At 37.6% G+C, this 15,853-nt stretch overlaps 1 protein-coding gene across 1 annotated transcript in view; it reads left to right on the forward strand.

The window, feature by feature from the left end:
- LOC136871867 (abnormal spindle-like microcephaly-associated protein homolog) overlaps positions 1–15,853 on the forward strand; it is a 270,465-nt gene that overhangs the window by 192,435 nt on the left and 62,177 nt on the right. The window contains exon 12 of the mRNA XM_067145512.2: positions 10,204–10,388. Coding sequence (XP_067001613.2) covers positions 10,204–10,388 — 185 coding nt within the window. The remainder of the gene's footprint in view (positions 1–10,203; positions 10,389–15,853) is intronic.

Genomic DNA, 15,853 nt, shown 5'->3' on the forward strand with positions numbered 1-15,853 from the left:
GAGAATAAGTATCTACTTCACCTTCTATGTCAGCATGTGTACATTAATTGAAAATGTATGGAAGTATTCTAATTGTTTGAACAGTAATTCCATCACAGTTTTCTCTACTGGCTTGAAATGACCCAGGATTAATTGATGTTCAGTTATTTCCTTGTTGAATCAGGAGTGCAGAATTTGGAAGTCTGTAGATCTATAGGTTGTTTCTACCTTTATAGACAAACTCTACTAGTGATTCAACAGCCAAACAATCCCTAAAGGTATGCTTGTTTGGATTTCTTGCCTGATTTAAATCCTTGAGGGATCATAATATTACCTTATTAAATTTCTACTGTTGTGTGGTACTTTACCTTTAATTCAGCATTGAGAAGCATAATTAAGTCATTTAGAGAAAGAGTAATAAAGGTAGGAACACAAGAAGTAACACAACAAATGAAGTGCCGGGAGTGTTCGAGGACATGTTCGGCTCACTAGGTGCAGGTCTTTTGATTTGACACCCGTAGGCGACCTACGCGTCGTGATGAGGATGATATGATGATGAATATGACACACCTATCCCTCAAGCCAGCAAAATTAACCAATCATCATCATCAGCATCATCATCATAATCATCTGGAGCAGTTTCCAACCACAGGCTGGGTTTGCTTGGAACATAAGCCTCTCCATCGTTTTCTGTCCATCCACCACTTCTCTTCTCTCACTCTAGTCCAGTTTTCTTCTCTTGCCTCAATGCTCTTCTTTACACCTTTCAGCCATCTGTCTCTTGGTCTTTCTCTAGGTCTCCTTCTCGTCATCTCCATTTCTAACATATTTCTCGGTATCCTTTCTTCTTCCATTCTCTTAACATGTCCATATCATTGCAGTCTTGATTTTTCTATCTTTCCTGTAGGGATACTTCATTTACCATCTCCCGACTCTCTCATTTCTTACTCTGTCCATTCTTGTTAAACCTACTCGACACCTTCAAAACTTCATTTCCATTGCTTGTATTCTACTTTTAACCCTCTCCTTCATCACCCACACTTCTGATCCATATGTCAGAATTGGCACAAAATAAGTCTTGTAGATAACACCTTTACACCTGTGTGGTACATCTTTGTTCCATATCAATCATCACACACTCTTAAAGAATCCATTTGCACACCTTCCTCTTTCATTGATTTTGATCCTGTGTCCTCTATTTTCTTCAATTACACTTCCCAGGTATTTAAAGCTGTCAACTCTTTTCAACTGCTCCTCTTCTAATGTCATGCCATTATATACTCGGTTCTTGTTTCGTGCCATTACCAGCACTTTACTCTTTTCTGCTGAGAACTTCATTCCATAACATGATACAGCTTCCTCCCATACATTGAGCTGTTCCTGCACTTCACTCTCATGGTTTCCCCATATTAATAGATCTGCGAACAGCACTGCTTTCATTCTTCTCTCTCCAATGATCTGTGCTACCTTCTATATTATATCATCCATCACCACTATAAATAATAGAGGTGAGAGGGCACTTCCTTACTTTACACCATTTGTTAAATTAAACCATCCAGTTCTTTTGGTTCTGACTTTAACACAGCTTACATATTTTTCACCGTTGTCACTATCTGTTCATTTACTGCTTTTACTCTCATAACTTCCCAGATTTTGTTTCTACGGACACTGTCATATGCCTTCTCTATGTTCATGAAGGCCATCACTAAATCTTTCCCATACTCAGTGCCTTTGTAGCTGCCTCACTGAGAATATGAGGTCAATAGTTGACCTTCCTTGTCAAAAGCCATACTGTTCTCCTCTTCATTCTTTTTTCCACTGACTTCCTTATTCACTTTTCTAGGACTTCACAATTAAGTATTTATTTATTTTCCACCTAGTCGATACAATGATTGCTTAAGGCAATTTTTAATGCTTAAAAGTGGTACATGTTTTGTATATTATCCAGGACTTTTTCATGTATCTTGGCACAGTGACACATCAGGGTTATACCACGGTAGTTCTGACATTTTCTTCTGTCTCCTTTCTTAAGGATGGGTACTATTACACCCTTCTTCCAATCTTCTGGTACTTTTTCCTCATTTCACACTACCCCCATTATCCTGTATAGCCACTGTGTACCCATTTCCCCTGCGGCTCTTATTATCTCCACACTTAACTCATCCACTCCTGGTGCTTTTCTCGGTTTCATCCTCTTCGCAGCTTCCTCCACTTCTGCCCAAGTTAACTCCTCCATTTTGTCCATCACACCTATCATCAGTTTCCTCAATATAATCTTCTTCACTTAATCCAACCACATTCAGGAGGTCTTCAAAGTATTTCTTCTAGTTTAATATCCTCCTTTTTCTCCACTAGGTTACCTCTATTCTGTCCACTTCACTCTGGCTACTCTTTCTTCTATTTCTCACCATTCCATACAATATTTTCCGATTGCCTTTGCTATCTTCCATCATCTGTGTCCACTTCTCCATCCACTTCCTCCTCTCCTCTGTAATCACTTGTTTAGCTTCCATTCGTTTGTATAGTCTTCTCTTCTGGTACTCTTTGTTGGAACCACGCCCGAAAGGTCTTGTTTCTCTTCCCTACTGCTTCTTTCACTGTATCATTCCACCATGGTGTCTTGTTCCATTTCTTCCTTCCATAGGTCCTTCCACATGTTTCAGCAGCTTTTACCAAAGTACTTTTAAAACTTTCCCATTCCTCTTCTCCTGTCTTTGGTTTATCTGTTGGTAATTTCTTCCTTATTAGTTCTTGATACTCTTCTTTGGTTTCTTTCTCTTTCAATTTCAATACTTTTATTTTCCTTTCCTGGTCTTTTGTATTTTTTCTTTCTTTCAGTATTCGGAGACTCATTACCAACAACTGGTGGTCACTTTCTAAGGCCACTGATGGTATTACCTTCACATTTGTGATGTTCCTTTTCATTGCACATTCGAAGAGCATATAGTCCATAACCAATTTCAGTGACCAATCCCTGCTATACCATGAAAGTGTGAAGATCTGTCAAGATGGCCTTTCAGCAAGTGTTGATACCTTCCCTACTGATAAAGCTGGGAAGCAAAAACGACCTTGTTGGAAGCTGAGGAGAAATGGAAGTAGGAAAATCAAGATTGGGATTGATGAGGACAGAACCCAACTACTCGGACTGTGGTGTGTGAAGATGTGGGGATTGTCCTTGTCCTTTTGTTTTCATTTTGGTCCTTGTCTCTTTCTGTTCACTCTTTTCACATTTGCCATTGTGTTTGTCCTGTTGTACTGTATGTTCCTTTTCGTGTTGTCTGTTAGGTCATCAGCCTAGAGGCTGGCTGGATCTTCAAATACCCAAAAATTATGCGAATATCGGGAAATTGCAAAAACTGATGGCGGCACCAAAATAAGGCTTACTGGGCAAGATGAGGAGTGTGATCGTTTGCCATTGCCTTCCTCGCTGGGCCAAAAGTTGATGAAAGTGTAATGGGCTAGTATAACTTGGAAACAATTCTGTAAACCCATGGGTAAATAGTGGGAATATTGAGCTCGATTAGTAGGTGTTATTATTAGGGCCCGGATTCATATGCACTAAAAACTCCAAAAATATGCATGCACATATGCACTAAAAATGTTGATAATGTGCACTAAACTTTTCAGGAGAAGCAAAAAACATTCCACTGTTTAAACTGTTTTATATATTTGTATCAAAGTATTTATTTTAAATGTACATTTATATTAAATACACCTATTTAAGAAGATTTCTATGTTATAGGTAATGAAAAGACACTTCACTGAGACAAACGTTGACAGTAAATTGCTATATACAGTTGAGAAATAAATATTAACAATTTTCGGACTTAATGCCTTTTAGCTCTGTATCATTTAAATGACCATTGAAATGGATATTCGAAAACATTATGTAATGTAGATTTAGTCTTGAATGATGTTTATGACAATACAAACACTGTATAATGCACAGTCGCTACTTTGATGCCATACTCAACAACTATTTATGCAATTCTGTCGAGTACACCAGTCTTGGCCATTCCAATAGTTCATCATAGAATAATCTAGCATCATGGCTAACATATTTCACCACCTTTTTTATGTTAAGTTTGTTTGCATTAATGGGAATTTTATCATCATAGGCTTTGATGTTTGGCATAGTTATCCCTAAAAAAAGTTTTGGTTTCCCTAAGAAGAATGTATGTTTAATGGGAGAGTTGATGTAGATTGCTGCTTCAACTACCCCTACTTTTGCAGTTTTATACGTAAACTGTTTAAAGCTTGCTGGTGTGAATTGCTGTTTCTGGTTTCCCTGCAGATTTTTACTTTGCACAGACGGTAAAGGTTTTCTTAAAGAAGAGTGGCCACCAATTATCGAAGTTAAGTATTTCTGTTTTTACCACATGAACTTCAATGTTTTTCTTGCTATTTGCTAATATCTCTACGTATTCCATTGGAGTGTAAATACGATCACTTTTTTTAATCTTCTTTTTTAATACTCCAAAATTCCTGTTGCACGGCAAAAACAAATGCTCGCGCTCAGGAAATCTATGGACAATGGATTGGAATCTCCCATTGGCTGTCAAGGCCATGCACATTCTGATCATTGTGTGGTTCTTGTTCTGACCTGGACAGCCATCAGAGAATAAGTTGATATGTTTAATATGTTTGGGCACATAATTTTCAAATTAATGCGACAGGAATGAACAAACTTAGTTTGCACCCTTTTCCCTTATCCTTCATGGTACAGGTAAATTACAGATTTGTCCGTCTTAATATCATACACATTGAAAATATTCACCCAGAGTTGCCGCAAATAGAATATATCTTGCACAGGAATGTTAGGGAGTGGAAGATTCTGCATGAAATCGAAAGCCAAAGCACATGTCCCATCGTTCACATTACATAAGGTCTGCATGCTGTGTAGGGAACTGTAAAATTTCCAACTCCGGTGAAGATGTACTTCCAACTCTGCTTTGGCTGCTAATTTAACATTGTCATTTAAGTAAGGACTCTTTATTTGAGCATTAAGCTCTTCACATAAAGAACATGTGTCTATTTGCAGTCTTCCAAAATGATAATTAAAATTATCATGGAAGTACTGCCTGTAAAAATCATATTTGACTTTAGTTTCTGGGTGTGTAGTGCAGTACATTTCATGTATTTGTTTAACATCCAATCTGGCATCTAAGTATTGTGTTTCTTTCCCAGCATAATGTGAAGATTTCACTGGGAATGATCGGATGTGCTCATCAATACTCTGAGTCACATTTGCAGGAATCTTGTTCACAGCTGGTGTTCTGCCTCTCTTGTCTATCGGTTGTTCACTCCTAAGCAGACTTCGTGTCAAATTAAACACTCATTTTTTCCCTATAGCGTGTAAGCTACAGAAAGCTTGATGACAGACCATTGTCCTAAACGTCCCATCCATAACAAAATATTGAAAACTTGCAATGCGTCTCTTTTCTTGTAGGCCATCTTTTACCCTAGGTCTGCGCTATCTAACTTGGACCGCTTTGATGAGACCCTGTAAGTATACATCTTGCATGCTTTTGTCTGGCATATTGTGAAAGGTCGTGAAAATACTATTCTTCATATCATCACCTATAGGTTGGAAACATTTCCTCTGACATCTGGAAACAAGATTCGTAAAAATACTAACCATGCTGAAATAGTGCACTGTATTCGTTACCAGAAATGTGCCTTAGTGACAAACCATGGCGTGAGAAACTAACCAAACTACTTACGTGCAGTAGTCTCCTATTGTCTTTTCATTCACAACATTTTCATTATGATTTGTGTATTTTAAACCTTTCACTATAGCACGTTTGATTATATTGTTTTTATGGGGAGTGTCATTCCTTTTCCGTTTTGGCGACATGACAAACCTATCTTCCACATTTTATCAATGTAAACAATGACAATATTATAGCGTGAAATTACCGAGGAGTTGCAAAGAAAGAAATTAAGGTCGTGCATGTCGGTAGTGCCAACATTAGATTCAAGATACGGCGCTATAAGGAATCAACTTAGAGTTAGTTCTTCCTTCCACCGTATAACAATTCATGGTATATGATTCAGGCAAGAGGGAGAAGTCTGACTTGATTCCTTCTTTCACCGTTCAAAGCGCATCACATTGGTTATATGTTTCGCTTAGAAAAATAAGACATATTGTGACTTATTACCCTTTAGCTCCGACCGATTCAAATGTATTATTTAATTTTAACTCGGTGTTAAACTGACAAACATGTTTCATTCCTAGCAAAATGATGCATGGCAGTAGGTTATTTTCAATGTTTTCAGGGGTTAATGACTTTCTGTTGTCGGACAGAATTAATTTATACGCTGAAAATGATCGTTCTGCATCGGCGGATATAACTAGGCAATACTTGTACACTGGCACTGACTGCTCGGAACATTCTTCTGGCTAAGACTGCCTGATTCCACTTATGTAGTTGCTTATGGATTGAATCTTCTTCAGTCCTGGGTTTGAGTCCAACACCGCACTGAGTTTCCTTTTAACTTTTTTTCCAGTTTCACCAGGGACACCATTAAAAGAACTAACGGTGTTTTGAGGTAACTGAAGGGATTCATGTAGGGGTGCACCACCAGTTTCTAGGCCCTTAATTGCCTTTGAAAGTGACAAATAATGCACATGGATGAAACTGATATTTTTATATACAGTTTCAGATTCAAATGCGCACTTTGCCACATGAACACATGCAATATGACTATCATCAATACTTTTAACTACATCTTTTACTTTATTAAAGTTCCCCCGGTAGAACGATACTGCAGATAACCAAGTTCCCCACCTTGTGAGAACAGGTTCCGGCGGAAGAGAAACCTGAGGCAAATGAGTTTTGTACAACTTTACATGATCCGGTGCTTTTAGGAATAGTTTTTTCCCCACTTGAAATTACTTTGTTGACAGATGGAAAGAGGGTACATATCTCTTCTGCAATGCATGGAATAAACATGTGACATTGATGAAATTGGGAAAAAATACTTGAAGAGACTGACCACCTTTCAACATACACAAAGCTGCATCTGTGACTAAAAGGCGCACTTTGTAACAATCACTCACCGATTCACTAGGCCACAGAAGTCGCAGGGAAACGTTAACGAATCTTGCAACTGTAGCATGGTTGGTTTTTCTCTAGCACTTTGCACGAATGTGAATGAGGTTTGCCCGAGTTCTTCCAGACATAATTTACCCACTATGAAGTTCGCAATTTATCGACCACACGAATCGGTTGTTTCATCTACTGGTATCCAGACACAGTTCCCTCCTTTGTCACATCGTATCGAATCAATGACAGAAGCCTGTAGTGAAAGTGAATAGTTCTTCCTAAGTGTAGATTCATCTGGTATCCTTTGATTAGCTCAATACTTTTCAAAAAATGAGCGTAGATGTGGATTATTCAATTTATGCAGTGAAATGTTGCTTCATACAAAAGCTTTACAAATATAAGCGGAAAATGTTCTAACTTCACACCGTGTTTTCACATTGGTTAAAAGTAGCTTTTGCGTGTTTTTACTCTGCTCATTTGAAGTTGTTTTCGAATGCTGTTCAAATTGAAATTTTTTAAATCACATATTACACTCTTGTTGCTCACTTAACAGTATACTACATCGTCACTCGTATAGTCACTATTGCCTGATATCCACTGTTTAATTAAAAGATCTAGAGCTCTTATCTTTAGGCATTTTTACAGTTGAATCTGGTAAAACACTGCAATAGACGATCAGCAATTTAACAGATGAACGCACTTGTTTAAGCAACCCTTGGGAGGCTACTGTAAGCAGAAAGGAATGTCAGAAAGAAGGAAATAGCTGTTGTGAAATGGGTCATTATCCATCTACCTGCTTGTATTGCAACACTGAAAGCCCTTTCCTTGATCAGGGGAAGGCTTCTCATGTTGCCAAGGGATGTACAACATATAGAGTTCATTAGATTTTTAATTTAATTCAGAAATCTTAAATAATCGATAATACATAAAAGAAAGATGTACCTGTATATGCACTAATGTTCAAAATATGCACTGACATTCAAAATACGTGTTTGCATATGCATTTTTAAAATATCCGGGCCCTAATCATTACATTTGGCATGTCCAATCCTTATTCTGTTCAGCCTTTCCCAGTCCTTTCTTGTCAAGTTAGATCCAGGTATAATATTGTTGTTTGATCTTGAATGTTATGATGCTTAATGGGTATAGTCTTTTGTTTCTGGCACCTTTCCTCCCTTGTATTGAAATGATCAGGTCTAGGATTGAGCCAGATTGGGTTCCAGGAGTTGAGTCGATTATGGGAAGGTTCACTGTTGCATTTAGGGGCACAGTATTCCACGTAAGGGTACACCATTGTGAAACCAACAGTCTAAATGGTAGATGCTTCAGCTTCCCTTCAAGTGCTGGTTAGGTTCCTTATTATGTTACTATGGGTGTTTCATTTTTGGCTGGAGTTTTCCAGATGGTTTTTGGATTGCTAGGACTGGTCCAGTGTAACATCAAGTTATTTAGGGTTAAAGTTAATTCAGACTCTTTTCTGGCAACATTTCACTCTGAGATGCTGATGTTCTATTCTGTTGTTGAGGTAGAATACATGAACTTCTATTTTAGAAGCATTTTGGGAGCATTCTTGTAGTTTGCAAATCTCTGCTCATCTCGCTGGGCTGAGTGGCTTTGGCGATGGAGGCGCTCTCCTTCTGACCCCAACTTGGCAGGTTTGATCCTGGCTCAGTCCAGTGGTATTTGAAGGTGGTCGAATACGTCAACCTCATGTCGGTAGATTTACTGACACGTAAATGGACTCGGTGCAGGACTAAATTCTGGCACCTCAGTGTCTCTGAAAAACATAAAAGTAATTAGTGGGACATAAAATCCAATAACATTATTATTCATAAGTTCTTTCCCCTTCCTCAAGTTTGGCTATTGTTGGATCATTGGCATAGCAAAATTTCTTTCAAAGTATATTGAGCATGTTACTGGTCACGGAGTTGAGAAGCATTGAACGTAAAACATACACTTGTGGTACCCCTTTCTTTGTAGCATAAGACCTGCTTGTGTTCTCTCCATTGTTGGCCTTGAAGTAAAAATTTGAGATCTTATTTTCCGTAAGTGTAGTCAGTTTCTTGCCAGACTCATGCCTTTTTAGTTTGAGCAATAGATCTTCCAACTACAGTGTCTCGCTACCGGGCGAGTTGGCCGTGCAGTCAGAGGCACGCGGCTGTGAGCTTGCATCCGGGAGACAGTGGGTTCGAATCCCACTGTCTGCAGCCCTGAAGATGGTTTTCTGTGGTTTTTCATTTTCACACCAGGCAAATGCTGGGGCTGTACCTTAATTAAGGCCACGGCCGCTTCCTTCCAACTCGTAAGCCTTTCCTATTCCATTGTCGCCATAAGACCTATCTGTGTTGGCGCGACGTAAAGCCACTAGCAAAAAAATAAAATAAACAAGTCTCTCGTAGCTGCAGATAGGCCAAAGAAATCTATTGATCTTTCAACTTCTTCCAAACTACAGTTTAATGTCATATACAGTCATGTCATATACAGTAATGCCACTATTTCCTATTTTTTTAGTAAAACAAGTAAGCTTGTAGTTTTACATGACCGTTGATATTGTGGTTATTGTCACAGGACTTCCAACTTTACTTGGAATCTGAACCAAAGGAACATGACTTTTCATTTCAAAAATTCTTGCATGCATTTTCTGGGATTAGGTGAGAAGCCAGTAACAAAGCCATTTAGCTGTTTTTGCTTGTTGAAGGTGGTAGAAAGGATATAACTATGCTGTAGAATGTTGTTGATTTAGTTCAGCTCATCTTTGGTCAGTCACTGGTCTTAGGGAACCTTCCTTATTATTTGACGTGCAGTGTCATTTCTGATGGTGTAATCTTTGACTCTTGGTGGCAAATGTTAGAAGCTTATGGAGTGGACATGATGAATCATTGCTCTAGTTTGGCTGCCATTTGTGCAAACTTTTAACCATACATTGGGGCAATCCATTGCCCAGAGTACACCACCTTCGAGTTATCTACACATCATACCGCATATGTGTAATAATGCAAGAATGCTGAAAAACTCATTGCAATTTAGTCCTTTTCATTATACAACTCTGCAGTTGTAGAAGATATTAATTTTATAGCTCAGATGAATTAGATGCATAGTGTTAATAACCATCTATTTACAAAAACCTTTCAAATGGAATTGTCTAGATAACATTAAGATTCTCTCTCCTTTCCAGATACTGTTACTAGATTGTCCCGTGAGTTGTCTGAGGAAGTTTCATCGACCAAATGTCTGGAGATGCTTTTGTCTACTATGAGACAATGTAATCGATCTCTTCCAGCCAGCCAAGTGCTGGAATTTAGCACTAGCATTATGGTGAATCTAGTGAAACATGTTGATAGCATGGAGAACGTGTGGAAGGTAAATTAAATAAATTTGTCTAATATTTATGAAGGAAAATAATATTCTATAATCATTTAACTTTTCAGTGCAAGCCTCTGTGCACCGTATGTACCTACGTGGCACGTCACTGAAACCAGTACCCCAGTTAGTTATAAAGATATTGCAATTTTGTAATCGTGTAGAGGAAAAAGCTACTATAGTACGCATAAATACATTTTCATTTGCCAATAATAATAATAAATAATAATTAACAAATAAATTATTATTATTATTATTATTATTATTATTATTATTATTATTATTATTATTAGAGCTCTTCAAATGTAAGAATCTTTTTGTGAAGGGATTTCATAGACTGTTCTTTTTGCATAGAATTTTCCTTGTTTATTTCTGTATACAGTAATTACAATAAACGTGTGGGGAAAGTGTTTTTATCTTTCCAGAGGTCTTTAGGTATGTTATTAATGAATGGGAACCTGAAAAATTAGCATCTATTTGTTTCAAAATTAGTACCTATTTTTTCCAAAATTAGCATCAATTTACAAAGTTAAAATAATCGCATGGTATTATTAATTTTAACGATTCCAAGTTTATGAAGTGTAATTATTGTCGTTGGTTCACACACAATACAAATTCATTGTTTAAACGAAAGCATTGTCAGTACTTCGATATTGCTTTTTTTCAAATTGCACCGTCTGTCTGTAACCACTGTGTTGTAATGAGACAACACGCACTCAAATTCGGTATCCTTCAATTTTGCTCATGGTTTCTATGTCATAATACTTAAATCGTATCCGATCAATGAAATCAAAACTTACCCGGTATATATACTTCACGTAGAGTTCTCACACATGGCAGCTCTTTATTTGAAAACTCAGTAATCCAGGCTCTTAGCTCTTTGATTTCTAGCTTTTCCAGAGGTATATTTGCTTTGGTAAATACGTCAGCTGTGCATTTCGAGAAGTTATCTCTGGAAATTTTTCATTGTTCACAAGTATCTAACTGTGTAAACACAGAAGATTGCTTTCTTTGAGATATACTAGCAGCAGGGGTTGAACTTTCGTTATTGCTTCGCTTAACATGTTTGACAATGCTATCTATTTTTCCCACCCAACTCGGCAATTGCAATACTTGCAAAACACTGTCGCTTTATCTGTGGCATATAAACCATCTTTGCGTATTGCTGAGCCCTTTCGTGCGCAGTTTTTGTCATGCGCCCCATAGCCAAAATGATCGCCTCGACTTTCTTCTCTTCACTAGTTTCAATTTTGAACAACAGGAAAACAACGCTGCATCTATTTTGTTATTTCCTTGACACTCGATTTATATTTTGATAATAATCGATGTGGATTTTATTCCCCTTGCTATTCCCATTGTAAATATTGATTAAAGTCAGCAGGCAACAATCGATCAGCTACTTTTCTTCATCGATCGGAACGGTCAAAAGTTTACCAGTAACATACCAAAACATACCAGTAAGTTGATGTAGGATATTTCACTGGGGATTCCCCGTTATATTTCATTTTGAGTATTTCTGATGATTTTGACTAAATATGTTGTTTTTGCCAGTAAAATAGCACATTTTTGCAGAATTCACACCAAAATCGCATATTCATACTAATTTCGCATTTTGGGTCACAATTCGCATTTTGTCGCACTTCTATTTATGCATAAAAATTATTTTATTCCTCATTAGAATTACCGTAGGTTTGGATTCAGTACAAGATTCAAAAATTCGCATTTATCGCAGATGCGATTTTTTTCAGGTCCCTATTAATGAATGAGAACCCCACAGTGAAAGGTAGGCTTTGAAACGTTGCTTCCATTCTTCTCAAGAAGTGCTGTACTCTCTGGGAGCTGTATTTCAGACTACCTCAGAGTTTGTTCCATTGATGTGAACCGTGCCATGGCTAAGATTTTACTGTGTAGGAAAAAAAAAGGAAGAGATTTCGAGCTGTTGATCGATACATACCAGTAAGTTGATGTAGGATATTTCACCGGGGATTCCCCGTTATATTTCATTTTTAGGTTGCATCTCTCTGCAGGCTGACATTGAGATGCTCTATCAGTCTCGAATTTGTGTGATAGTAGCTGGAACATCTCGGTCTGCACAAAGGCAGTATCTGGGTTGTTTTAGCAGAATCTAGTGATCCTGAACTATCAGAAACTTACAGTAGTGGTTCATGTGGTGTGGATGATATCATGTGGTGTGGATGATATCATGTGGTGTGGATGATATCACTATGGCAGAAATTGCGCAAACAAAAATTATGATGCCGTTGGTGATGATTAGAGCCCAGATTATATGTAATATAAAAGAGAAATATGTAGCTAAAATTCACAAAATATGTAGTTAAATATGTAATAAATAAATATTTAACTTAATATCTAAGCTTTATTTGATATATTCTTGTACTCAGAAAAGGAAACAAAACCAAAAAAAAAAAAAAAAAGTTAAAAGTGCAGATGTTATTCAACCTCTAAATTTCATTTAGAGGCAAAATTAATAACTAAATAGTTTTCCAAATGTTCTGCAGTCAACGAATGTCTTCTGTTTGTTAGGATGTTCTTATTACAGAACAAGACCTTTCAACTTCACATGAAGTCACTGGCATGTATTTCAGATTGTCCGACAAAGAAATATTTAATTGCAGATTTGCTCAAGCAAGGGAGGTCATTATTAAGATAGCAGAAATTTGATCTCATCAAACACAAATATGCTTATTGGAAAAATGTTTCTGAAGACTTTTGTATGGAGTGTGGCCCTTTATGGAAGTGAAGCATGGACAATAACCAGAGAAGAAAGAAAGAAAGAAGGAAAGAAAGAAGCGCTTTTGACACATGGCATTAAACCGAAGACTGAGGAAGGGATCACTAAAGAAGAGTCACTAAATCTGAGAGCAGAACAATGTGACAAAGTTTGTGCAAGGGAAGATAGATAGACACAGCTCGAGACACCCAAGAATTGCACCGTCAACATAGCTAAGGAATGCAATTCTTTGACAGAATACCTCACTTTAAATTATTGAATTATTTTAAGATGTTAGACACAGGCTTTTAAAACTATTTTCAAGTGTTTATTTAAAGAACTTAAATTGACGTAAACTTAGTGAAAAAAATAATTGTTTTCCTTCAAATGCGCTATATCCTTCTAAATATTTAAGATACGTAATATTTATCAAAATATTTATTATGCATCGAAATATGTAAAAATACGTAACTTTAATCTCATAGAATAATGGTCCCTTTAGTGTGATTCGCCGACATTTTGTTATTTTTTTAGCTACATATATGGGAACAGAATATGTAATTACTTATAATCCAGGCTGTAGAGATGATGAACTGCTTATTGCAGGTATTAGTTATGTGATTAATACTGTGCCTCTATCACATCACACTACGTTGAATTTCTAAGGTAATGTGAAAGCTGCTTTTATTTGACCTACAGAATTATAACTTGCATGTTTAAAAGAAGATTCCTCAAATTTTGAATAGATCTGCTGGATAGGTTGTATGTTACAATACTTCTTGATAGCTGCATTTTAAAATGACAGATCCTTTGTCATGGGTGGCAGCAGCTGCAGCCACTTAAACCTCCTACATCAGTGAGGGGTTGAATGTCTTTAATTTGCCTCGCTGACCCTCATAAAAACTTCACCATCCTATTACCTAGTATTCTTCTTGTTCTTAATGTGCTATCTTGTCCGGCCCCGCGGTGTAGGGGGCAACGCGTCCGCCTGTCACCCAGCGGCCCCAGATTCAATTCCTGGCTGGGTCAGGGGTTTATAATTGTAAATGATTAATATCCCTGGCCTGGGGACGGGGTGTTTGTTTCGTCCTTAATATTACTTTCCTCACATTCAACACTCTACACTCCCTCCATTCCTCCTAGGGCAGGTTCATATCACATGGTGCAAGTAGGGGCAAAAGATCTCTATAGGTCGACGCCCCGAACAAATAGCATTGTTGTTGTTTGAGTCATCAGTCCATAGACTTGTTTGATGCAGCCCTCCTTGCCACCCTATCCTGTGCTAACATTTTCATTTCTACGTAACTATTGCATCCTACATCTGCTCTAATCTGCTTGTCATATACCTTGGTCTACCCCTACCGTTCTTACCACCTACACTTCCTTCAAAAACCAACTGAACAAGTCCTGGGTGTCTTAAGATGTGTCCTATCATTCTATCTCTTCTTTTCGTCAAATTTAGCCAAATCGATCTCCTCTCACCAATTCGATTCACTATCTCTTCATTCGTGATTCGATCTATCCATCTCACCTTCAGCATTCTTCTGTAACACAACATTTCAAAAGCTTCTATTCTCTTTCTTTCTGAGCTAGTTATCGTCCATGTTTCACTTCCATACAATGCCACACTCCACACAAAAGTCTTCAAAAACATCTTTCTAATTCCGATATCAATGTTTGAAGTGAGCAAATTTCTTTTCTTAAGAAAGCTCTTCCTTGCTTGTGCTAGTCTGCATTTTATGTCCTCCTTACTTCTGCCATCGTTAGTTATTTTACTACCCAAGTAACAATATTCATCTACTTCCTTTAAGACTTCGTTTCCTAATCTAATATTTCCTACATCACCCGCCTTCGTTCGACTGCACTCCATTACTTTTGTTTTGGACTTATTTATTTTCATCTTGTACTCCTTACCCAAGACTTCATCCATACCATTCAGCAACTTCTCGAGATCTTCTGCAGTCTCAGATATAATAACAATATCATCGGCAAATCTCAAGGTTTTGATTTCCTCTCCTTGGACTGTGATTCCCTTTCCAAATTTCTCTTTGATTTCCTTTACTGCCTGTTCTGTGTAAACATTGAAAAGGAGAGGGGACAAACTGCAGCCTTGCCTCACTCCTTTCTGGATTGCTGCTTCTTTTTCAAAGCCCTCGATTCTTATCACTGCAGACTGATTTTTATACAGATTGTAGATAATTCTTCGTTCTCGGTATCTGATCCCTATCATCTTCAGAATCATAAATAGCTTGGTCCAATCAACATTATCGAATGCCTTTTCTAGATCTACAAATGCCATGTATGTGGGCTTGTCCTTCGTGATTCGATCCTCTAAGATCAGACGTAAAGTCAGTATTGCTTAACGTGTTCCTACATTTCTTCTGAAGCCAAATTGATCTTCTCCCAACTCAGCGTCAACTTGTTTTTCCATTCTTCTGTAAATAATACGTGTTAAAATTTTGCAGGCATGAGGTACTAAACTAATGGTGCGGTAGTTTTCACACCTTCCGCACCGGCTTTCTTGGGAATAGGTATAACAACATTCTTCCGAAAATCGAATGGGACTTCTCCTGTCTCATACATCTTGCACACTAAATGAAATAATCTCGCCATGCTGGTTTCTCCTAAGGCAGTCAGTAATTCAGAGGGAATGTCATCAATTCCAGGTGCCTTCTTCGTATTGAGGTCACTCACAGCTCTGTCAAACTCTGACCTCAAAATTAGGTCTCCCATT

This window comes from Anabrus simplex, chromosome 4, assembly GCF_040414725.1.
Source record: "Anabrus simplex isolate iqAnaSimp1 chromosome 4, ASM4041472v1, whole genome shotgun sequence".
NCBI lineage: Eukaryota > Metazoa > Arthropoda > Insecta > Orthoptera > Tettigoniidae > Anabrus > Anabrus simplex.